At 39.5% G+C, this 23903-nt stretch overlaps 1 protein-coding gene across 3 annotated transcripts in view; it reads right to left on the reverse strand.

Moving 5' to 3' along the window:
* Positions 1-19310, reverse strand: part of LOC124515002 (cytochrome P450 20A1) — a 76196-nt gene extending 56886 nt beyond the window's left edge. The window contains exons 1-4 of one of the 3 annotated variants that reach the window (XM_047083472.1): positions 19159-19310; positions 11584-11633; positions 10615-10781; positions 7977-8119 (exon numbers count right to left, since the gene is read on the reverse strand). In XM_047083472.1, coding sequence (XP_046939428.1) covers positions 7977-8119; positions 10615-10781; positions 11584-11633; positions 19159-19230 — 432 coding nt within the window. In that variant the 5' untranslated portion in view covers positions 19231-19310. Of the gene's footprint in view, positions 1-7976; positions 8167-10614; positions 10782-11583; positions 11634-19158 lie in introns of those variants that run through there. The other 2 variants (XM_047083473.1, XM_047083474.1) reach the window with 2 other exon arrangements.
* Positions 19311-23903: the final 4593 nt, after the last annotated feature.

Genomic DNA, 23903 nt, shown 5'->3' on the forward strand with positions numbered 1-23903 from the left:
TAAACGATTAAAAAGTTAGAATTACTTAGTTTGAAGCACAGAAGAAAGAATAATTAAGGCTTACAATAAATATTACTTTAAAAAAAAAGGTATTTCTGTCACCACTGAAAGCAAAGCAAGGAGAAATGGGCAAAACTCCTTGGAGTTATACAATTAAATACGAAAAGATGTTGGTTACTGGCAAATGTTAGGTATTTAAACAGAACAGAAAAGAAGATTCTGACTTGTGAATGTTCAGAGAAAGGCAACCTAACTGCTTCCAGGGAGGACAATGAGGGATGACAAAACAGGCATGACAACCCAAGTGGGAAGCCTGATAGGCCTTGAGAACTTGATGTGAACAAAGCTAATAAGGTTTGTTTGACACACCAAACAGGAATGATAACAATGAGAGGGTGGAGATTTGGTATATAAGTCTCCTGACGGGCCAGTAGAAATAGGAACTGGAAGGAGAGAGACTAATCAACATCCAGCCATGGATAAAGGCCTTGTTTCGTCTGTTTTTAGGAGGAAAACTGTGCAGAGGAATCAATGTATTAATGCTTCCAGTAAACTCAGCAAGCCAGCCTCAAGTTTTTTGTTTTTTTTTTTTTTTCAGCCTCAAGTCTTGAATAGAAAGTATTAGTTTCAAACAAAACTCTGATAAGGAAAAAATGGCATTAAGTACTTATTAAATGTTATTTTTAAAAAGTAGTTAAGAGTCAATTATGCATCCTCTTAACAGCTTTCAGGTATTCTATAACTCAAAAAAGTTACAGAAGGGCTTATAATGTGCATTTAAGAACATTTTTAGAAGGAATGAACAAAGTAATAGAAGATGAGAAGGTAAAGAAAATAAAACTGACCCATGTGGGGGCACCTGGATGGCTCAGTCAGTTAAGCATCTGACTCTTGATTTTAGCTCAGGTCATGATCTCGTGGTGGTTGTGAGATGGAGCCGTGCATCTCTCTTAAGATTCTCTCTCTCCCTCTGTCCCCCATCCCTCAGAAAAGAAAGAAAGAAAATCTACTTTTCAAACAAACAAACAAAAAAGAGAGCTATTTCTTGAGTAGTAGTTACTGTGTCCTAAGACCTGTAGTTGGGAATTTTAAATCATTATTTCACATCATCCTCACAGGAAATTTGTAATGTAGATGTTATTAAGATAAGGAAATGAAAGCTCAAAAGGCCAAGTAACATACAAACCATCATGCAGATACTAAATGGTAGAAGCAAGATTCAAAGCTTCTTGCCCAAGCTTAATCTTCACACTGTAAGATAATCCTATTTCCAAGGAGCTACATCAAACATACAACAAAATAAATAACTACATTTTGAAGCACAAAGATAAGAAAAAAGGAGATGGAAAACACAATCTAAGAAGGGAGAAAGATAAGAAAATCAATTTAATTTTGTCATGTCAGGTTGTTACTGTAGTTTAAAGAAGGTGCATGAAGAAGGGTACATAACTAAACTGGATACTACAGTAGGAGTTGGCCAGGCAACATGAGAAACCTATTTCTTAAGAGAGAAGATGGGGCACTTGGGTGGCTAAGTCAGTTAAGCATCCGACTTCAGCTCAGGTCATGATCTCAGGGTTAGCGCATTGAGCCCTGCGTTGGGCTCTGTGCTGACAGCTCAGAGCCTGAAGCCTGCTTTGGATTTGTGTCTACCTCTTTCTCTCTGCCCTCCCCCACTTGCACTCTGTCTCCCTCTCAAAAATAAACATTAAAAAAATACATATTTTTTTAAATAGAGAGATGAGTTTGACTCATAGAGAAAACAAAGGAGACAATGACTAAAGAACTTTAAACTGGTCAGGTTTTGTTTTGGTTTTTTTTTTTTTTTTGCTAATTTTTTTAAAAGTCTGGACACTTAACCAACTGAGCCACCCAGGTGCCCCTAACCTTGTTAGTTTTAATAAATGTTTACTAAGAGTCTATTCTACACCAAGAGCCAAGTATACAGACACAATTAATACAGAATAGTCCTTCCCTGCATAGGGCATACAGTTTAGGACACAGACATTCAAAGAATTACACAAAATGGAATTAACAAAATGGAAAGTGTTTTGAAGGAAAAGTACAGACTGTTATGACAGCATCTAAAAGGGGACAGTGGAATAATTAGAGATGGTTTCCCTGAGGAGTGACATTCAAACTAAGAGCTAAAAGATGAACTTGCATTTACTAGGTATGTGAGTAGTTAGAGGAGACAATCTAAGCGATGAGAACAGCATATTACAGAGGCCTTGAGACAGGAGAGAACAAGGTATAAAACTAAAAGAAAACCAATGTGGCTAGAGTATAAGCACAAATAAGAATGAGAAATGAGGGTGGAAAAGTAGGCAAGCTAAATCACAAATGGCCTTTAAAACTTACATTAAATATTCTGGAATTTGTCCCAAGAGCAAAGGGAAGCCAGTGGAGGTTTCTGATTAAGGAAATAATAAAATAAGAATTGCAGGGGCGCCTGGGTGGCTCAGTTGGCTAAGTGTCCGACTTTGGCTCAGGTCATGATCTCATGGTTCACAAGCTCGAGCCTTGCGTTGGGCTCTGTGCTGCCAGCTCAGAGCCTGGAGCCTGTTTCAGATTCTGTGTCTCCCTCTCTCTCTGCCCCTCCCTCACTCATGTTCTGTGTCTCTCTTTCTCTCTCAAAAATATATAAAAACAGGGGTGCCTGAGTGGCTCAGTTCGTTGGGCGCTGGACTTAGGTTCGGGCCATAATCTCACGGTCTGTGGGTTCAAGCCCCACATCAGGCTCTGTGCTGACAGCTTGGAGCCTGGAGGCTGCTTCGGATTCTGTGTCTCCCTCTCTCTCTGCCTGTCCCCTGCTTGCACTATGTCTCTCTCTGTCAAAAATAAATAAACATTAAAAAAAATTAAAAATAAATAAATAAAAACATTTTTAAAAAATTAAACTAAGAATTGCATTTTGAAAATATCTATTCTCACAGGTTCTGAATCTCAAGTCCACAGACACAAAAGGGTCTCTACCTAGAATCCAGGAGTTCATGAAATTGAATGAAGGAGAAAAATCTTTATTTTTTACTCACCCCTGATTGAAATTTAGCATTTCTTTTAATTGTGAATATAGCTCCTTTGACTCTGTCATTGATACAAATTTCAAATATGTACATATCATATGATGCTTATTACAAAACTTTCAAAATAATGGTTTTGTCCCTCATAATGCCATTACTTTAATATTATGGAAGTTTTGGGGCACCGGGGTGGTTCAGTTGGTTAAGCATCCAACTCTTGATCTCAGCTCAGGTCTTGATCTCAAGGTTATGAGTTCAACCCCCGTATTGGGCTCCATGCCCCAATCCATCAGTTAGTTAATTTATGAAAGTTTTGTACCCTATGATCCAGCAATCACACTATTAGGTATTTAAAGAATACAAAAGTACTAATTCAAAAGGATACACGCACTTCGATGTTTAAAGTAGCATTATTTTTTGTTTTTAAAATTTTTTTAACGTTTATTATTTATTTTTGAGAGAGAGGGAGACAGGAGCGCAAGTGGGGAAGGGACAGAAAGAGAGGGAGACACAGAATCCAAAGCAGGCTCCAGGCTCTGAGCTGTCGGCACAGAGCCTGACACAGGGCTCAAACCGTGAGATCACGACCCGAGCCAAAGTCGGATGCTTAACTGACTAATCTACCCAGGCGGCCCTAAAGCAGCATTATTTACAATAGCCAAATTATGGAAATAGCTCATGTCCATCCATTGATAAATGAATAAAGAAGATGTGGTGTATATGTATACAACGGAATATTAATCACCCATAAAAAGAACGAAATCTTTTGCATTGTTGTTGCCATTTGCAACAACATGGGTAGAGTGAGAGAGTATTATGATAAATAAGTCCGTCAGAAAAGACAGTATTTTCCATCAGAAAATACCATAAGATTTCACTCATATGTGGAATTTAAAACACAAAACAAAGAAACAAAGGGAGGGAAAAAAATGAGAGAGAGAGAGAGAGAAAGAGAGAGAGAGAGAGAGAGAGAGGGGCAAACCAAGAAACAGATTCAACTGTACAGAACAAACTGATGGTTACCAGAAGGGAGATAGGTGATGGGAATTAAGGAGTGCAGGTGATTTATGGAATTGCTGAATCATTATATTATACACCTGAAACTAATATAACACTAATGTTAACTGAAATTTAAATAAAAACTTAAAAAAGATAAAAAATTAAAATAGAATCCATTAAATGTAAAAACTTAATTAAAATTACGGAAGTTTCAGAAACATTGCTAGATCTTGTTATTTAATGAATTAATAATGATGTATAGAGGCACCTGGGTGGTTCAGTCGGTTGAGCATCCGATTTCGGCTCAGGTCATGCTCTCACATGAGAGTTTGAGCCCCGCATCAGGCTCACTGCTCTCAGCACAGAGGCTGCTTTGGATCCTCTGTCCCCCACTCTCTCTGCCCCTACCCCGCTTGCGCTCTCAAAAATAAATAAAACGTTAAAAAAATAAAGAAGATGAGGTACATACATTAAAATATCACAAATTTTTAAAAAATAATATTATTAGTATATCGTTTTCCCTTGTAGTTACACATATCTTTAAGTTTATTTATCTTAAGAGAGAGAGAGAGAGCATAAAAGCAGGTGAGGGGCTGAGAGAAGGAGAGACAGAATCCCAAGCAGGCTCTGTGCCATCAGCACAGAGCCCCAATGTGGGGCTCAAACTCACGAACAAAGAGATCATGATCTGAGTCAAGATCAAGGGTCAGATGCCCAATTGAGAGCCACACAGACAGCCCTGTAGGTACACATTTTAAAATGTTATTCTCAGAAGGACTCCATAGGTTTCACTAAAGGTACAAGGGATATGTGTCATAAGAAGAGTTTAAGAATCCCTGCAGAGGATAGAAAACGGATTAGGGGAGAAGCGCAGAGAGAAGTTAAAAAAACAAGCAATCGAGGTAAGATTATGGAAGCTTAAACTAGGATGGTGGCAGTGCTGATTGAAAGAAGAAGATCAATTTGAAAGATATTTGGAAGGTAAAATTGAGAGTAGAGACTCTTTTCAAATGTAATTATCAAAGAATAATGTTATAAGTGCTTATAATAAAATGGAAATAAAAATGCAGAATCTAGGGGCACCTGGTTGACTCAGTCAGTAAAGCATGTGACTCTTGATCTTGGGGTTGTGAGTTTGGATATAGAGATTACTTAAAAATAAAATCTTAAAAACAATTCAGAATCTAAAACTATCAATATAGTATGATGCTGATTAAAATTCTAATGTGTACAGAAAAAATAAAATGATAGAAAGCATTTTAAAATGTTAAACATGGTTATCAACGAGTAATGGATAGCATTAAAAATGTTTATTTTTTTCCTTAGGATTTCCTAAATTTTTCCATTATTTTATAAAATGAATCAGAAAAAAGTAAACATAATTTTAGTTATTTTGGGGGAAATTCTAATGGCATGGAAAAACGTTTGTGATACGTTTTAAGGTGAAAAGTATATAAAATTATACATACAGTATGATCTCAACCACACATACATCTATAGTGATATTATGAATGATTTATTTAAAGTTAATGCTTTCTGGGGCACCTGGGTGGCTCAGTTGGCTAAATGTCCAACTCTTGACTTCAGCTCAGCTCATGATCTCACTAATTTGTGAGTTTGAGCCCCACATCGGGCTCTGAGCTGATGGCACAGAGCCTGCTTGGGATCCTCTCTCTCTCTCTCTCTGCTGCTCCCCCACTTTCTCTCTCTCTCAAAATAAACATTATAAAAAAAAAATAATAATAAAGTTAATGTTTTCCGGGGTGGCTGGGTGGCTCAGTTGGTTGAGCATCCGACTTCAGCTCAGGCCATGATCTCATAGTCCGTGAGTTCCAGCCCCGGGTCAGACTCTGTGCTGACAGCTCAGAGCCTAGAGCCTTCTTTGGATTATGTTTCTCCCCCTCTCTCTGCCCCTCCCCAACTTGTGCTCTGTCTCTGTTTCTCTCTCAAAAATAAACATTAAAAAAAAATAAAAAATAAAATGTTTTCTACAGCAACCATACATTAATTTTATAAATTCCATTATTAAAAATTTTTTTAATGTTTATTTATTTTTGAGAGAGACAGAATATGAGTGGGGGAGGGGCAAAGAGAGAGGGAGACAGAATCTGAGGCAGGCTCCAGGCTCTAATCTGTCAGCACAGAGCCCCATGTGGGGCTTGAACTCACAAACTGTGAGATCATGACCTGAGCCGAAGTCGGTCGCTCAACCAACTAAACCACCCAGGTGTCCCAATTCCATTGTTTCTAAAGAGCACAAATGGATGGATTAGTTTTGTACAGAAGAAAGGGTTCTTTAAGATTTAAAATGATAAGAAAGAACAAGATTGAGATGGATAGAGTTTGTTTGTGGGGAAATAGGATATTGAGGGAATTTACAGGTAAGGGACACTATGGTCTCAGCAAACCAGGAGGCAAAGACACCTACAGCAAGCAAAGGGATTTGTTAGCAATACTAGAATAAGGGTGAAGGTTTGGAACAGTGCTATTGGGACACAGAGAACTGTCAGCACATAGGGCTCAGCTAAGGATCTTTAGGGACAAAAAGTAAATAGTATGGATTACTATTGTTCTCAAACTTTGTAAATAAGTCATTTGTGGAACATCTTAAAAATGTCAGATCCCTAGGGGTGCCTGGGTGGCTCAGCTGGTTGTGTCCAACTTTGGCTCAGGTCACAATCTCACAGTTTGAGGGTTTGAGCCTCCATCGGGCTCTGTGCTAACAACTCAGAGCCTAGAGCCTGCTTCAGATTCTGTGTCTTCCTCTCTCTCTGCCCCTTCCCCACTCGCACTCTCTCTCAAAAAATAAATAAACATTAAAAAAATTAAGGGGCGCCTGGGTGGCTCAGTTGGTTAAGCATCGGACGTCGGCTCAGGTTTGATCTTGCAATTTGTGAGTTTGAGTGAGCCCTGTGTTAGGTTCTGTGCTGACAGCTCAGAGCCTGGAGCCTGCTTCAGATTCTGTGTTTCCACTTCTGTCTTCCCCTCCCCCACTCATGCGCGCTCTCTTTCTATCTCAAAAATAAATAAACATTAAAAAAAATTAAAAAAAAAAACTGTTGGGGCTGCTGGGTGGCTCAGTCAGTTAAGCGTTTGATTGTGGCTCAAGTAGTGTTCTCACTGCTCATGAGTTTGAGCCCCACATTGGGCTCTGTGCTGACAGCTCGGAGCCTGGAGCCTGCTTCAGATTGTGTCTCCATCTTTCTGCCCCTCACCTGCCCATGCTCTCTCTCTGTCTCTCTCAAATATAAAATAAAACATCTAAAAAAATGCTTTAATAAGTAAATAAAATAAAAATAAATTTATTTTATTTTTTTTTTTTTAAATTTTTTTTTTCAACGTTTTTTTATTTATTTTTGGGACAGAGAGAGACAGAGCATGAACGGGGGAGGGGCAGAGAGAGAGGGAGACACAGAATCGGAAACAGGCTCCAGGCTCTGAGCCATCAGCCCAGAGCCCGACGCGGGGCTCGAACTCACGGACCGCGAGATCGTGACCTGGCTGAAGTCGGACGCTTAACCGACTGCGCCACCCAGGCGCCCAAAAATAAATTTAAAAAATTGTTAAAAAAAAATGCCAGATCCCTCTGCAGTATGATTTAGTTTTGTCTATTCAGAGGCCCAGTAAATCTGCAGTTTTAACAAGAGAATGTGTTTTAAGTGAGCTTAGATCAGGTTTTGGGACTGGTTTAGAGTCTGGCCTGGACACAAAGGACAAATCTATTGACACAGAAAATTTGTTCAGGTTCTCTCCATTCCCATCATTCCAACTTACACAGAAGAGTACAGGTGTGAAGATTATTTATTGTTGTTTGTTTTGTTTTAGAATTTCAGGAGAATAAAAATCAGCTTAGAAAGACAAGAAAAAAAGTAGCAAAGACAAGACACACTAATAGTCAAAAATATACTATCATCTGTATTAAAGAATTCTGGGCCACACTTCTCATCACCTTACCTTTAGCAGGAGAGCAAAATTACTCTGCAGAGAATTAGTCACACCACTTTCATATAATTTTTTCCTCATGTGGTTTTCATTCACATTCCCACCATCAGATTGATACCTTAATAATGACTTAAGCATGGTTTCAAAAGGGTCCGCTGAAACAGACAAATTAAGCATTTCTGAGTCCAAGTGGGCAACAGAACTGAAAACAAAGAAAACAACTATAAAAACCTAGCACAAAACAAAGAGATCAAGGAGGTAGGGGACTGTAGCTAACAGCATGCCAAGTTTTTTCCCAACTCCCTTCATTATCTTTCCTAAATATGAACAGTTCAAGAGGCAATAAAAACTGTTAAGAATACACTATCCTGACTGACAATTACACTATAAATAATTAATACTTAACATAAATACTCTACCTACATGACAACAATATCTTTGATTTTTAAAAAAGCTCATTCCACTGGTTTTAAAGCAAAATTGTTATTGGTGTGTAAAGGTTAAGTATTACAGTTAAAATTATTTGGCTGAGTGCAGAAATTTCTTTTTTCTCTTTCATCCATTTTTTAAGTGTTTCTTTAATGACTATATTGTTTCATACAAAAAAAAATACATTGTCATTGTATACAATTAAAACAACAGTAAAATACAAAAGAAAATTCGTCTAAATTTCACCAGAGAGATAATGTTAAACATTTTTGAGACTGCATTTTTTTTTTTTTGACAGAGAGAGAGGAGGGGGAGAGGGAGAGAGAATCCCAAGCAGGCTCCACGCTCAGCTCAGAGCCCCAAACAGGGTTCAATCTCATGACTGTGCTATCATGACCTGAGCCGAAGTCAAGAGTCGCTGCTCAACCAACTGAGCCACGCAGCTGCCCCAATAAGACTGCTTTTGTTTTGTTTTTATAGTTAACATTACTTAACAGAAGGAAACAGAAAAATGTCAGATTTTACAAATACAAACACTTCTTTCAGAGCACTTCTCCCAGTTCATTAGTATGATCACTTCAATGTTTACATGGTTCTCCTACTCCCCAGTACACCATAAGCTCCACAGGAGCAGAGACCACGTCTGGTTTTACTCATCTTTGCATTTCCTGACAGAGCCATCCTTCCATGTTATGGAAAGCTTAGTGATTAAGAACACAAACTCAGGCCAGACTGCTTACCTTCAAGTCCCATTTCTATCACTAATAAGTTGTGTGATCTTGGGCCAATGACCTAACCTCTTTGCACCTCAGTTTTCTCTAATGTCTACTTCATAAGGTTGTTCTAAGGATTAAATGAGTTAATATCTGTAAATGGCTTATAATAGTATTGGCATATAGTAGGCCATACAGATATTTGGTAAACAAAATAAATCTACATCAGCATATTAAAGCCTGATTATATTTTTTCATTCAGCCACTAACATTTAACTTTGCTTCAAATTTTTATTATAAATAATATTAATATGTTTTCTCATATGAATATCAACTTATGATATTATTGCTAAATCAAAGATCCTGCCAACCCTCTCTCCCAAGTTTATAAAATATTTACATTCCATGTTTGCCTATTCCCTTAGCAACAATGCATTTTGCCAATATTTTTCATATCTTCCAAGTAAGACAGGTAAAACTTTTATTTGCATCCCACTAATTATTAGACAGGTTGAAATCTTCATTTATTTATTGGCCATTTTTATTTCCTCTTTCTTAATTACCTTGTTTTTGCCCATTTTTCTATATCTCCATTTTATTTTTATTTTCTTATTAGTGTTTACTTATATATATGGATGGTAAATGGTTTCCCCATCTCTTTTAAACTTTTTCAGGGTACCTTTTTATTTTACAGAAATATAGTAATCAACTACACATCATGGGTAGTAATCTGTGCTTTTTATTGTACTGAAATTTCTCATTTTTATATAGATTTACATAAAAATTTAAGACAGTTTACCTATCTTGTGCTTGATGGCTCCTAGATCTCATGGTAAGAAAAGGTTTATCAACACCTATCCCCAATTTAATATTTAACCACGTTTTCTTCTAATACTTTTTAGGACTTTAAATTTTAATCATTTGGAATTTATTTTGCTATAAAGAGCAAGGCAGGGATGCAGATTTATTTTTTCCAAATAGCTAACCAGTTTTCCAAAACCGTTTATCACCTTTCCCCTTTATCATAAAATGCTCTCTTATCATGTATACTTGGTTTGTCTACCAGACTACCTACTCCATCAATATGTCTAGTCTTATCATAATACAAGATTCTTTAAATTAATCTAGATTTATAGCACATTGCTCTATCAGATGGTGTAAGTATTCCCCTCATGAATATTCTTTTCTAGATGTTTTCTGACTGCTCAAGTACCTTTACTATTCCAGATGCACCCTGGATCTATTTTTTTCAAAAAAATCCTGTTGGAATTTATATTGGGATTCTACTGTATATATCTATAAACTGAGGAGAAAAATAATCATTTTACAATACTGTAACTTCAGTGAGGTACTAATTATACAGACCTTAGCATAATGCCTGGCATATAGTACAAAACATTCAACAAATGTTAGCTAGTCTTACCCATGAACAATGTGTGGCTCTTCACGTATAGATATTTATTCGTAAAAGATAAGGATCAGATAATTAGAAAAAAAATTAAACTTACATGTCTTGTTGGGGTTGATATGCTGTTTCAGGACATCAACAGTGCCCAAACTAACCACAAGGCGCCTGCCAAACCAGAAAGAGACCACAGGCCCATATCCCTCATGCAAATTAACCAGGAACTCGTGCAAACTTCCACTCTTCACAATATCTGGAAGATTACCATCTCTGAGAAAAGAACAACATTTGAAAAAATAACTTGGAAAAATAAGAAATTTAACTTGGAAGAATCAGAAAAACAATAACTGATACTGAATTAACTGTGTCAACAGATGAGAGCAGAGTTGAATGAAATGCAAATTATTGCAAAATCTAAAACTTAATTAAATTTGACTCCTTACTTTCTGTAGTTATATTTAGATATGGATTTTTCTGATATTTTGAGAATTTGTAACAATTCAAACCAAGAAAAAAGCTACACAAGGAACATCTGACTTACACAATGGAAAATAATCCCATTTTTGCAACATCTCATTTTGAGATAGCAATGATCATCATAGGCTGATTTAAATCATCAGATCAGTTCTGGCATTTTTTTCTAATTTCCTTCTATCTTAATTATTGTTTTTTATTTTCAATACTCTGGCTAGAGAAAGTGAAAGCAATTAAAGTTTTGTGTTGTTTTTTTTTTTTCAGATTTTATGTGTATAACTTTTTATTTCTTATTTTTTAAAGTAAACTCTACACCCGATGTGAAGCTTGAACTCACAACCCTGAGATCAAGTGTTGGATGTTCTAATGAATAAGCCAGCCAGATACCTGAAAGCAATTAGTTTTTGTTTATACAGCTCTCCTTTCTGTTCTTAACAAAGTTCAGGTTTAGGCCCAGAGTTAAATTTAGAGTAAATAAAGGAATTAAATAAACTATGTAATTTACAAATATGGTTTAGTTTTGATACCAAAAATTAAATAAGAGTTAACTCTACTGAATTCCAAAAAAATAATAATAATAACAATAATAACTACTCACTTTTCTTCAGTTGGAGTAATCCCTGGAATTCCTGCAGCTTGTCTAGAAGCCTTAAGGAGAAATTTTAAAATAGTTTAGTATAATGACTTAATGTATAACATATAACTTAATGTATAATCACATAACCCATAAGTCAGATGTTCTGCCAAGACATCTGCAGGACTAAGTGATGGCTTTCCAATTTGGTTGAATATCAAGAATTCTTTCTATATTAAAATACAAAAACTGGGTTCCTTGTATTTAAAAGAATAATCTTAATATTCTTCCTCTGTGTCAATTAAACTAACAAGTTTGAAAGTTTTAATATCCATTCTACATCAACTAATATATAACAAAGTACCTTTTTTGTTGTTGTTCTGAGTCTACGTATGGTCCCTTCTGGCTTGGCTTATAAAAAAAAAATCAATGTCATGCTTACAAGAGTTTCATTCCTAAAACTGTTCTCTTTCTAGCCAAAGAATTTACCAAAATACAATATGATATTCATCTTTTGCTTTAATGTAGTCAGTTTTTAAATTATTTTAGAGAAAGCATGCACAAGTAGGGGAGAGGCACAGAGGGAGAGAGAGAATCTTAAGCAGGTTCCATGCTCAGTGTAGAGCCTGACTTGGGGCTCAATCTCATGACTGCGAGATCATGACCTGAGCTGAAATTAAGAATTAGATGCTTAACTGACTGAGCCATTCAGACGGCCCAAATATAGTCATTATTGTCAGGGTCATACAGTCATTGAGGTGTGTGGCATACAAATAATAAAATAATTCATAGCAAATTGCTCAAGTAACAACCTCTAAAATGAACTGGGGAAAAGTATGTAAAATTTTAATATTTACAATGTTATACTGGGGTTACAGCTGCTATGTTTTGGGATCAATGTTATTTTTTTCTTAGTTTTTATCTTATGACAAGCATATTATTCTTTAATATGACTTTTTATAATTTTCTTTTGACGTTTATTTATTCTTGAGAGAGACAGAGTGTGTGTGGGGAGGGGCAGACAGAGAGGGAGACACAGAATCCAAAGCAGGCTCCAGGCTCCGAGCTGTCAGCACAGAGCCTGACGCGGGGCTCGAAGTCACAAACCATGAGATCATGACCTGAGCCGAAGTCAGATGCTTAACCGACTGAGCCACCTAGGCTCCCCAGCTTTTTATCATTTTTAAATAAACTAAATATTTATAGAAAAAATAACATGAAATATTTACTCCAGGATCAATTCTGAATTTTGTCAACAATTTTGATTAATATTAGTCAGCATTTATCTATCTAGCATTCTGCCCCCTTTCTTTTTCCTAATTAACATTACATAAGTAAATGAATAAATATTTCTTTACTTGAGCATTTATTGTTTTATATCTTAATTAAAAGGTTTCCTTTTTTATTTTTAATTCTAATATAGTTAACATACAGTGTTATATTAGTTTCATGTGTACAACATAGTGATTCAACATACTTGAACATTTAAAGGCTAAACTATGTTCATCATGTAGTAGAAATTGCCTATGGCACCTGGGTGGCTCAGTCAGTTAAGCATTCGACTTCAGCTCAAGTCATGATCTTGCAGTTCCTGGGTGCAAGCCCCACATCGGGCTCTGAGCGGACAGCTCAGAGCCTGGAGCCTGCTTCAGATTCTGTATCTCCTTCTGTCTCTCTGCTCCTTCCCTGCTTGTGCACTCTCCCTGTCTCTCAAAAATAAATAAATAAACATTTTTAAAAACTAAAAAAACATTGAGGGCCACCTGAGTGGCTCAGTTGGTTAAGCGTCTGACTTTGGCTCAGGTCATAATCTCATAACTCATGAGTTCAAGCCCCGCATCGGGTTCTGTGCTGACAGCTCAGAGCCTGGAGCCTGCTTCGGATTCTGTGTCTCCCTCTCTCTCTGCCCCTCCCTCGCTCATGCTCTGTCTCTCTCTTCTTCAAAAATAAATAAACACTAAAAAAATTTTTTTAATTGAATTTAAAAAAATTTTTAAAAAGGAAATTGCTTAATCATTTTCCTACTATACTGCTATAAAACATCTCGGCTATTTTTTTTTCTTTCTTCTGTTTTTTCATTAATATAAGTAGTGCTATAAAAATCTTTGTAAAACTTTACTTTTTTCCTCCTTTGGGGTATATATGCCAAAAGAGAAATACTGGATTGAACGGTACTAACTATAGAGTTTTTCAGTTTCTGCTAAATACTACAAGAATGCTATCTAGGTAACAGTATGTGTAGTATGTGTCACTTGTATTTAGCTGATAACAATGAAATCTACAGTGTATAATTCTGTCCTACAGTCATCAATAATGGAAACTTGTCAAGTTTAATATTTTAAATAGGGAGGAAATTAGAAAAAAGATAAACCCAGTGGTATAAAAAATCCTACTTTCAATTTCCTGGGATAAAATTATTAATCATAAAACAAGCTTCTTGATTTCTCTTTAAACATGGTAGATCCATAACATTCATCAATTATCTGTTCCTTCTGAAATCCCACTAAATGAAAGTGAATAAGAAAGGAGAAAACAAAAATAAAGAGAAAGGGAGAGGAAATAACAGAATGAACAATTCAACAAATTTCTGAAAGTGTTAAGCTGTTGGAGAAGTGATTAATTGACATAGTTGAGAGGCCTCCTCTAGGAGTCTGCAGAGGAAGAAGGAGGATTCCTAAAAAAGCAATCAGATTTGCACTCAGTAACCAGAAAGCCTGGATAAGACATAAGGTAAGACACAGACTTAACCAATTCTTAAAAAGTTGGCATACAGATTCTTTATTCCTCTGATTACCATCCTTCTGGAAGTAAACCTCAAGATTCCAAATTCAGGAAAAACAGGCTGGGGGAGTGGTTGCACCTATAATTCTAAGGGAAAATATTCTATAATCTAATACGAAGCCAAACTATTATTCAAGTGTAAAGCTAGAACAGAAACCTTTCAAATAAGCTAGGTTTCATAAAATGTATTTTCCATGCACACTTTCTTAGGAAGCTACTGTAAAATGATGCACTGCAGCATATATAGCAAGTGAAACAAGAAAGGATTGTGAGGCATGTAGGAAATAGGGTACATAACACAGGTGAAGAGAATGCCCACAGTGATAGTAAAAGAACAAGAGCTAAACTGAAGGAGACTATAACCAGTACCAGCTGGGGAAGGAAGATGGATGGCTCCAGAATGTGTATCTTCATGCTGAAGAAAATGCAACTGATGTCTTTGAATATTTGGACACCTTCACAGAGTAATGTTATGACAGAAATGTTGAATATTTGGAAAAAACTACTGACACGCAGGGGTGAATAAACTCTAACGATGTGGAAATACTAAGTACAATCCCTCCCCACTAACCTAATCCTGGCTTCCACAACTCCGTCAGCAAACAGGAAGAGGGAGCATTAGAAGTCTGTGCATCCTCTGGATAAAATGGTTCCTATAGCAAATGCCACATTTCATCAGCAAAAAAGAAGAGTGAACCTCAGAATGCCAGATAAAATGCTCTCCCACTCTTTACTACATCCACATCTCCCAAATAGCTAAAATGATGAGAGGGATCCCAAAATTGGTATGCACCTGGACAAAACCCTGCAAAACTTCAATCTCCCCATTTCACTGCCTCACCACTACCACTGGCCTTGAGACTATCCAGAGTGTTATTATGATCTTTTTCCTTACTTATATTAGACACCACACAAAGGCCAGGACTACCAACCTTAGGTCTTCTCTCATCCCCAGACTCCTATACCTACAGAAGTTTATCCTCTTTCCCTGACCCATCTCTCCCCTATTCAAGCCTCCGCCCTATCTTAGCAACTCATTCCCATGGTCATACATTAGATTTTTTTTTTTTAATTCTTAACGTTTATTTTTGGTAGAGAGTGTGTGAATGGAGGAGAGGCAGAGAGAGAGAGGGAGACACAGAATCTGAAGCAGGCTCTAGGCTCTGAGCTGTCAGCACAGAGCCCAACACAGGGCTCGAACTCACAAACCACGAGATCATGCCCTGAACCAAAGCTGGACGCTCAACCAACAGAGCCACCCAGGCGTCCCCATAAATTAGATTTTTACATGACCAATAACTTCAACATCTCCAGAATTTTAACATTAAGCATCCAAATCTCCAAGCACCTCCTATCTTTCCTTCTCAACTATTTTTATTATCTTCACTCCAAAAACTATTTTTATCCCAAAAAGTACTTTTAACACACCCACTTACATATTCATTTTCCACTTTACTCAGGTTAGATTCCATGGTACGTCATTATAAACATTCCTTTGTCCTGTATCCTTTTGCCCTACATCCTGGTGTCCCAACAAAACCCCAATTCTAATTAAATCCAACATCTGACAAACTGTCCCTGAATCCACACAGCTGAAGAGAAACACAACCATGCTGACTAGTCTTATTTTAATTTCATGAACCCCCAGTGAACTGCCTGGAAATCACACACTTCCCATGTCTATCATTCTGTAATCTTCTAGATGGCTCTTCTGCTCCTTTTCTTTCTTTAAATCCCCTATCCCCACCAGTAACTGATCTTGCTACTTTTCCACTGAAAAAATGAAAGCAATCAGGAAATAACTTCCACACCATGACTATCATCTGCCTACCTGTATGCCGATATATTCCACCTTCCCTCCTATTAAATTGTCTATGCTCCAAATGAAATATACCCCTCTTCCCTCCACACTATCTCTGCTATCAAGCTAGCACCAGATCTCACCAAAATTATTTTAACAGCTTCCTAACTACCCTGCCTACTTCTACCCTTACCCTAGGTCCACAAGTTTATTCTTTTTTTTTTTTTCGACGTTTTTATTTATTTTTGGGACAGAGAGAGACAGAGCATGAACGGGGGAGGGGCAGAGAGAGAGGGAGACACAAAATCGGAAACAGGCTCCAGGCTCTGAGCCATCAGCCCAGAGCCTGACATGGGGCTCGAACTCACGGACCGCAAGATCGTGACCTAGCTGAAGTCGGACGCTTAACCGACTGCGCCACCCAGGCGCCCCCACAAGTTTATTCTTAACATATCAGTCAAAATGATTTGCTTAAGATTTAACTAATAATATTAAATTTTTAACTCCCTTAAATTTAAAATGTCACTCTTCTGTTGAAACCCTCCAGTGGCCTACTTCAGAATGAATGCCAAGTCCATAAACTGGCCTACAACAAAAACCTGCCTTTCCTCCCCATCATTCTGATTTTATCTTTCTTACTAGTTTCTTCCTCACTCCACTCCAGCCACACTAGTCTTCTGTTTTCCTGGAACACATTAGGATGTTTCCCCCTGAAGATGTGCATATGCTATTCTCTTTGTCTGGAATGCTTTCTCAGATACTTGAAAGAGGTATCTGATATCTCAGATACTTGAAAGAGGCTTGCTCCCTCCCTCATCTCCTTCAGGTCTCTTTTCCAATTTCTCCTTACCTCTTGGTCATCCTATTTTATTAATATTTTTAATTTTAAATTCCAGTATAGTTAATATACCGTGTTAGTTTCAGGTGTACAATATAGTGATTTAACACTTTCACACAACATGTGGGGCTCACCGTGACAAGTGCACTCTTTAAACCCCATCACCTATTTCACCCATCCTCCCACTACCTCTCCTCATAACCATCAGTTTGTTCTCTATAGTTAAGAGTCTGTTTCTTAGTTTGTCTCTTTTCCCCCCTTTGCTCATTTATTCTTTCTTAAATGCCAAAAATGAATGAAATCATATGGTATTTGTCTTTCTCTGACTTATCTCACTTAGCATTATACTCTCTAGCTCCATCCATGTCACTACAAATGGCAAGATCTCATTCTTTTTTATGGCTGAATAATATTCCATTGTAAGTATATACCACATCTTCTTTATTCATCTATGGATGGACACTTGCACTACTTCCATAATTTGGCTGCTATAAATAATGCTCTATAGGGATGCATGTATCCCTTCGAATTAGAGTTTTTGCATTTTTTGTTACATACTCAGTAGTACAATTACTGGATTGTAGGATAGTTCTACTCAAGAAATAACAACTGTTAGCAAGGATGTAGAGAGAAAGGAATCCTCTTGCATTGTTGGTAGGAATACAAATTGGTGCAGCCACTCTGGAATATTTTTCCTTAAAAAAACTGACCATCCTACTTTAAAATAACACTACCTGTTCCCAACTTTATTTTGCTCCATAATACTTAATACTAGTATTTTAGTGTTATTTGTTTATATTACCTGTTCCCCCTCACCAGAATATGAATTTTCTGCCTGGTTTGTTCACTGCTGTATAGCCAGTACATGGAACCGTATCTGGCTGAAAGACTAAACAGTGCTCCTTCCTATAGACTAATCAAAGGGCAATCTCATTTAGAGATTATCAAAAATTCAAGATCTGGAGAGGCACCTGGGTGGCTCAGTTGTTGCAGGGTCCAACTTCGGCTCAGGTCACGATCTCATAGCAGGTGGGTTCGAGCCCTGCAACCAGCTCTGTGCTGACAGTTCAGAGCCTGGAGCCTGCTTCGGATTCTGTCACCCTCTCTCTTCTCTCTCTCTCTTCTCTCTCTCTGCCCTTCCCCCTCTCTGCCCTTCCCGTTTGTGCTGTCTCTCCCTCTCAAAAATAAACACACATTAAAAAAAAAACAAAAAAAAAACTCAGGATCTGGAGTCACTAAACCTTTAGTTTCTAGATAAATAGGATACAGGACATTACAGGTTGTGTAGCTGCAATATTACAATCTAATCCATTTACCATCTCTGAACATTTAAGGTGTTCCCTCATTATTATCAGTGAGGTTTTGGGGAGCTCAGCTACTTAACTTTTTCCACGAAAACACCACCGTCTTTTGTAAACAGGTTAAGAGATGATTGCTCATCTACTAGCTCCTTTCCCTCTCAGAATCACCCCCTGAGGCTGATAAAGGCAAGCAGATAAGTATAGTAGAACAAGATTCAGAGCTAACGCAAAGTCGCTACTTCAAGCTCAGGAACTAACCCACCACAACGCTCATTCCACAGCTCCATTTGCTTCCGAGGCCCTGCGAAAAGCAAGACCGATCTGGGCCGTGAGGACTTTGGATTTCGTTAACAGACGGAAAGACTGATCGAAAGGCAGGACACGAAGGAGAAAAAAAAAAAAAATCCAGGAGAATCCTCAGAAAAGGACAAAGGAGTGGAGCACTCTCGCACCCTCAAGTTTCCTCCCAGACACCCTGGAAAATGGAATTTGGGTTTGGCAGGATTACTGCCCAAAAGTCACCCCAAAGTACTGCTCACGCAGCCTGTGACAGAGGCGTGGCAGTGCCGGGAGCAGGCAGGCAGCAGGACCCAGAAGAACGGCCCTAAGCCCTCAGTCGGCAACGCGTCCCTGGCCGTGCGCGCCAGAGGGGTCCTCCAGCCGCCCGCTCCGCTCTCCCAGAGCAGCCCGCGCGCACCCCGCGAGGCGTCACGTGCCCGAGAGCTGCAGCTGCGCGATGCGGGAACGGGAACACAAGCGAGAGCGGGAGCCCTCCTCTCAGGCCCGCTCCCTGCGGCCCACTGCGCGCAGAGCGACGCGGATACGGCAACAGAGGCTGGGGCGGCTGTCAGAGTCCCCGAGGCCGAGACGGCGATTACCGGATAGAGGTAGAGCACCGCTGCCACCAACGCCAGCAGGAAGGTAACGGCGAAGATGGCAAAGTCCAACATGGCTCTTCCGCCGACGAGCCACGTCTCACACCCCGCGCTCCGGCAGCAGCGCCTCAGCCTGACCAGCTCTGCGGAATGGGCGTGAGGGCAGAGGCGCCCTGTGGCCCTTGCGAGCCAATGGGCCCACCGGGGGGCGGGGCCGGGGCCAGGCGAGGCTGGCGGGGAGAGCAATGGAGTGCCGAGGCCCGCGGCGGGGCCGGAGCCACACCCCAGGGCGGAGTTGGCGGCGGACAAGGCCTCGGGGCACGCCCATGATTTGGGGTTCCTGTCGCAGGAGAAAGTGGAGTCTAGGCTTCTGAAACACGTTAGGAGTTACCATCGCTCTGCCCAGACCAACACTTGTCCCAATGGTTTTAGGATTAAAACTCATAAACCAAAGATTCTTACGGCGTAGCTTCCGGAGCAGCAGCAGCAGCACCGGGGAACTTGCTAGGAATTCTGATTCTCTACCCCACCCTGGGAGCGAGAGGGATTCCGCAAGTCTGTGCTTTATTTAACAAAGCTGTTAAACACCGTGAGAACCACTGACCCAAGCTAACCTGGACAGGAGTGTCTAAGAGTCAAGCATCGTTAGATGTTCCTTGTTTCGAAAAATTATTTGAAGTGCTAATAAATGTGATTCCTTGACACTTTCTCGTGATTGAAGGCAGCGAACTGTTCAGTTATGGTAAGATTTCCTGACTCTGCTAGAGTTTCAGAAAATTGAATTTTCTAAGCTTCCATTTCCTTATATATAAAGCAATGGAAATAATACCACACAGAGTTGCCTGCTGGAATAAATGAGGTATTTTATGGAAAGTACTTAATACAGTTCCTAGCAAAATGCTCGTTAGTATTTAGCACTAGTTATTCTGAACATAAAAATATCCTAGGATCCCTCTTCTTTTTCACAGGACTCAGAAGGATTTGTTTGTTTGTTTGTTTGTTAATTTTGAGAGAGCGCTTGAGCAGGAGAGAGGCAGAGAAAGAGAGAGCGAGAAAATCCTAAGCAGGCTCCAGACTGTCAGCGTGGACCCAGTCCCAGAGTTCTGTCCCACGTACTGGGAGATTATGACCTGAGCTGAAATCAACAGTCCCACACCTTACCAACCAAGCCACCCAAGGTGTGATTCAGAATTTTTGATATGTATAATGTAAGGCAAAGGCCATTACTTACTGGTGTTCCATTTAGTGAATGCACACTCAAAGTATGTATGGTTTTTATAGCTTTCATAGTATAAAGTGTGTGTCTCTCACACACACAGACACACATACATTCACACACAAAGGCAGCAATTCAGTAAGTGGAATCATTTGAGATTGCATTTTAGAACATCTGTGATAAATGACTTCTCGAGTAAGCATGAAACATCTCATTGAAAATGCCAAGGCTTTTGGCATCTATAGCAACTATAAATGTTGCTATTTGATATTTTATTTCGCAGAAATTGTACTTTTTTTAAAGAGAAAAGTATGTATGTATGTATTTATTTTAATGTTTTATTTATTTTTGAGACAGAGACAGAGCTCGAGTGGGGGACAGGCAGAGAGAGAGGGAGACACAGAGTCCCAAGTAGGCTCAGGCTCTGAGCTGTCAGTCCAGAGCTGACGCGAGGCTGGAACCCACCAACCTAAGCTGAAGTCGAAGGCTTTACCGACTGAGCCACCCAGGTGCCCCTACCTAAAAAATATTTTATGAAACCATGTATATACTTTCACACATTTTGATGTTGACATCTAAAATTTTTATCTTGACTTAAAAGGATTAAATTTTCAGTGTATTGTAAATATTCACATTTGAAATTATTGTATCTCTTTTAAATGTATGAAAAGGAATTTAAATACCATAGTGATGTGATGACTATCACCGAGCATTTATTTTTACTTTTTATTTATTTTTAAATTTACATCCAAGTTAGTTAGCATGTAGTGCAATAATGATTTCTGGAATAGATTCCAGTGATTCATCCCCTATGTATAGCACCCAGTGCTCATCCCACCAAGTCTCCTCCTTAATGCCCCTTCCCCATTTAGCCCATCCCCCCCAAACACAACCCTTCCAGCAACCCTCAGTTTGTTCTCTGCATGTAAGAGTCTCTTATGTTTTGTCCCCCTCCGTTTTTATATTAATTTTGTCTCCCTTCCCTTATGTTCATCTGTTTTGTATCTTAAAAAAATTTTTTTAATCTTTATTTATTTTTGAGAGAGAGCATATGAGCAGGGGAGGAGCAGAGAGAGAGGCAGACACAGAATCCGAAGCAGGCTCCAGGCTCCGAGCTATGAGCACAGAGTCTGATGCGGGGCTCGAGCCCACGAACGGTGAGATCATGACCTGAACCAAAGTCGGACACTGAACTGACTGAACCACCCAGGCTCCCCCATCTGTTTTGTATCTTTTTTTTTTTTAATGTTTTTATTTTTGAGACAGAGACAGAGCATGAGCAGGGGAGGGGCAGAGAGATGGGGAGACACAGACCATCTGTTTTGTATCTTAAAGTCCATATGTCTGAAGTCATATATTTGTCTTTCTCTGACTATTTTCGCTTAGCATAATACCCTCTAGTCCCATCCACGTAGTTGCAAATGGCAAGATTTCATTATTTTTGATTGCCGAGTAATACTCCATTGTATATATATATCACATCTTTATTTATCTGTTGATGGACATGTGGGTTCTTTCCATACTTTGGCTATTATTATCAATAGCTCTGCTACAAACATTGGGATGCATGTGCCCCTTTGAAACAGCACACCTACATCCCTTGGATAATACCTAGTAGTGCAATTGCGGGGTCATAGGATAGTTCTATTTTTAACTTTTTGAGGAACCTCCATTCTGTTTCCCAGAGTGGCTGCAGCAGTTTGCATTCCCACCAGCAGTGCAAAACAGATCCTCTTTCTCCACATCCTCACCAGCCTCTGTTGTTGCCTGAGTTGTTAATTTTAGCCATTCTTACTGGTGTGAGGTGGTATCTCATTGTGGTTTTGATTTGTATTTCACTGATGATGAGTGATGTTGAGCATCTTTTCATCACATAAAAGTCTTTTAGAAATTTCTCTTGGGTGAAAAGAACAGCTTTAAATCCAAATGACAGCCCTGCCTTAGTTTAAAGCTAAGTTCTCTTTTCTGCTTATTATGGGTCTTTGATAAAAAATACAATTGCTGAGAAGTCTGTTTTGCTTGCTGTTTGCTACGAGCATTGTGAGGCCTTTCCTGAATGTAACTCCCTATGTAATAGAGTAAGTTGTGAAACTTCCTAAGTGTAGTCTGGTATGTAATAGAATAAGTGATTGTACATGAACTAACCGGCATTTCTCGCTTCTGTAAACCTGCTTGCTTAACACATTCCTCCCCTACCCCCTTCCCCCTTCCCCCTTTTCCTCCTGCCACAAGTAACGGACAAAGCCTTCCCGCCAAAGAACAGACAAAGGACGCCCAATCAGAGAACAACAAATGTCCTTACTTTAAAACCAACTAATCAGGCCCCTCATAATTTGAAACCTCCCCTGTGCTATTTGTCTCTGTCTATAAAAACGCTGTACCAACCCTGATCGAGGCCTCTACTTGTCACTGGCGACGAGTGCGCAGAGGTCCAGGTTCGAACCTGCAGTAAACGACCCTTGCCGCTTGGCTTTGACTTACGACTCTGGTGGTCTCTTGTGGGGGGGTTTCGCGACCTCGGGCATTACATTTGGAGGTTCCACCGAGATTTCCCCCGAGCCCACCAGACTTCTGGTCAACGGGTCATATCTGATTCCGATCGGTAAGTAAGCCAGCTCTAACGTTCTTCCTTTTCTCTGATCTGTGTTTCTTCTCTGGAGAACCGGTTCTGTCTGGAAGCTGGTGTGACCCTGGCGGACGCGCTATAGGGCACCCGGCCGGGGTCAGTTGGAGACGTCCACTGACATCTGGGGGCCTTCTTGGCCCATCAGGGGACCTTCTTGGTCCACCAGGGGGCCTTTTTGGCCCATCAGGATTCTTTTCTGTGGGCTGCTTACGCCCAACGCGCCTGCGAACTAAATACTTTCATTTTCTCTATGAACTTACAGAGTGCTAAAAAAATATCTCTAGGCGTCTAAAAGAAAAACCATCTAGGCATGCCAATTGTTACCCGTATTCTGATGTGATGTGTGTCTGTGTGTCTGTCTGTTGAATTGACTGGAATGATTGTTGAGAGTCAGGGGCACGCGCCTGACTTACCCTGTGTGTAGTCCCACGGTGTAAGCTACAGGATTCGAGTGGGCTCTAACCCGATTTCCGCAGTGATCCTCATATATATGGCTTAAGGCAGTCAAAATCTTTTGATCCAAGCAGGGGGTTTATACCTGCCCGCCTATGCTAAGAGGCACCTAAGCTCCCTCGAGGGACGCAGACGGACGAGTACTCGAGTGCTTCTGTGTCAGTCTAAATGTATTGTCACCCCTGGGCCTTTGTAATAATAACCATCCTAGCCGTAACCCTTTCTACCGGGTTGGCCGAAACAGCACCAGAAAGTTGGAACCGCTGCGAAAGATTCTTGTTAGTTCTTGTTTTTCTTTCATGGGTCGGATGCTTTATTGGAATTGTTTTTCGTCTGATCAGAATTAATTATTCCATCCTTTGTTCCTCTCTCCTCCTTGCTCAGCTCCCTGCGGCTTTCCCTCCCGCCCCTCCGCCGGGGGCCCAGCCAGGCCGCTGGGGGTCTCACCCTCGG

The sequence above is a fragment of the Lynx rufus genome, unplaced genomic scaffold, assembly GCF_022079265.1.
Source record: "Lynx rufus isolate CCGP_SWC_20201006 ecotype Redwood Valley unplaced genomic scaffold, mLynRuf1.p SCAF_2, whole genome shotgun sequence".
Classification (NCBI taxonomy): domain Eukaryota; kingdom Metazoa; phylum Chordata; class Mammalia; order Carnivora; family Felidae; genus Lynx; species Lynx rufus.